Genomic DNA, 1,942 nt, shown 5'->3' on the forward strand with positions numbered 1-1,942 from the left:
GTCCTAGTAACCGCCCAACCATCCAGGACATGAACACTCGGCCCAGCTGAGTTGAGCTGACTGCTAGCTGGTCCCAGCTGAGTGAGGTAGTCCTTCTAGCTCCACGAGCTGATGCATACTGACTGATCTCCCATTGAGCTTCCCTGAGCTGCCCAAGCTCGGCCGCTGTCCCGTCCAGCTCCCACATCACTCGTCCAGCTCTATTAAACCCATTCTTTCTTCACCCTGGTTAAGTCTCAACACTTTGATGCCCTTAACTCTATGTCTGAGCCATGATACGCTTGTCTACTGGTCTAATGACCTGACTGGTGCATCTCCCCGACCATGGCTCATCCCAACGATCCTATCTCGGACTGGGGACATGAGAAGTCTCCCCCACTTGGGATGGATTCGTCCTCGAATCCTCATCATGTGTTTCCTCGGGGACCACCTGATCATACCACTCAGGATACTCGGCCTTCATCCTTGCCTCTGTTTCCCAAGTGATTACATCCTTGCCATTGTATTCCCACACGACCTTGATCATGGGAATGGTCTTCTTCCTTGTTGTCTTTTCTGTTCGATCCACTATGCGGACCGGCCTCGTCTCTAGAGTCAGATTCTTACCCAAATCTGTAGGGATCTCGTGTAGGACTATGTCCTGATCAGACAAACATTTTCGGAGTTGGGACACATGAAACATGTTGTGGAACGCATCCATGGCTGGTGGCAGTTCCAACTTATAAGCCACAGCCCCAACTCTTTCTATGATTCTGAACGGACCCAAGTACCTAGGGTCTAGTTTTCTTCTGCCAGAAACTATAGCCCTCCCTTTGAATGTGATCATCTTGAGATATACCAAGTCTTCAACTTCAAACTCAATATGTTTCCTTCGTCTATATGCATAACTCTTTTGACGATCCTGTGCTTCTTTCATTTTCTCCTTTAAGAACCTTATTTTCTCGGTGGTTTCTTCCACTATCTCAGGACCCAACATGCTCCTCTCCCCCACTTGGGTCCAGCATAATCGCGTCCTGCAAGGCCGTCCATACAGTGCTTCATAAGGTGACATCCCAATGCTAGTGTGGAAACTGTTGTTGTAGGCAAACTCGACCAAGGGTAGATGCTTTTCCCATGAGTCGCCCCAATCCAACACCACGGCCCTTAACATGTCCTCCAATGTCTGGATTGTCCTCTCTGACTGCCCATCCATCTGAGGATGATAGGCTGTGCTCATGTTCATTCTTGTTCCTAAGGCTTTTTGAAAAGCCTGCCAGAAGTAAGAGGTGAACCTAGAGTCTCTGTCCGAGACAATACTAGCCGACACTCCATGCAGACGTACTATCTCGTCCAAGTAAATCCTCACGATCTGATCCACTCCATCTCCTTTCTGCATTGGTAAGAAGTGGGCCGACTTGGTTAGTCTGTCAACCACCACCCAAACCGCATCCTTTTGGTTCCTGGTCGTAGGAAAATCGGTCACAAAATCCATTGTGATGTGATCCCACTTCCACTCTGGTATTGGGAGATTCTAGAGCATACCATTGGGCACTTGATGTTCGGCCTTCAGAAGCTGGCAAGTAGGACACCTCGCCACCCACTCGGCTGTTTTCATCCTTACCCAGTGATAGTACCTTTTTAAATCCCTATACATCTTATTCAGCCTGGGTGGACTGAGAACTTTGACTTATGAGCCTGACTCATAATCTCTTCTTTAAGCCCCTTGCTGTTTGGAACACTTACTCGGCCATTCACCAAGATTGTTTCGTTGCTTGTGATCTGATACTCCGTCTTATCGTTAAGAGCCACTTTTTGCAAGTTCTCATCCAAACTCTTGGCCTGCTGTATCCTGGTAAGTAGATCGGCCTGATCCACTTCCTCGGATCCCAATGGCTCATCACGTCCAACCAAGGAATTTAGATGTAGTGACCGAACCATCCCTTCTAGTTCATCCGCTTCTCTT

At 48.3% G+C, this 1,942-nt stretch overlaps 1 protein-coding gene across 1 annotated transcript; it reads right to left on the reverse strand.

The window, feature by feature from the left end:
- Positions 1-343: 343 nt before the first annotated feature.
- LOC125597231 lies at positions 344-1,471 on the reverse strand. Its single transcript, XM_048772005.1, has 2 exons — positions 992-1,471; positions 344-826 (listed from the first exon to the last, which is right to left on the reverse strand). Exons 1-2 carry the CDS (start codon positions 1,469-1,471, stop codon positions 344-346), a joined length of 963 nt encoding a protein of 320 aa, XP_048627962.1.
- Between the last annotated feature and the right edge of the window lie 471 nt (positions 1,472-1,942).

This window comes from Brassica napus, unplaced genomic scaffold (assembly GCF_020379485.1).
Source record: "Brassica napus cultivar Da-Ae unplaced genomic scaffold, Da-Ae ScsIHWf_1399;HRSCAF=1979, whole genome shotgun sequence".
In the NCBI taxonomy this organism is placed as follows: Eukaryota; Viridiplantae; Streptophyta; class Magnoliopsida; order Brassicales; family Brassicaceae; genus Brassica; species Brassica napus.

Excerpts from the sequence above, each read along its gene's own strand:
- LOC125597231 (XM_048772005.1), bottom strand. The coding sequence starts at position 1,471 with ATGGATTTTGTGACCGATTTTCCTACGACCAGGAACCAAAAGGATGCG. Across the intron at positions 827-991 it reads CGCGATTATGCTGGACCCAA|ATGATCACATTCAAAGGGAG; the intron begins GTGGGGGAGAGG and ends GTATATCTCAAG.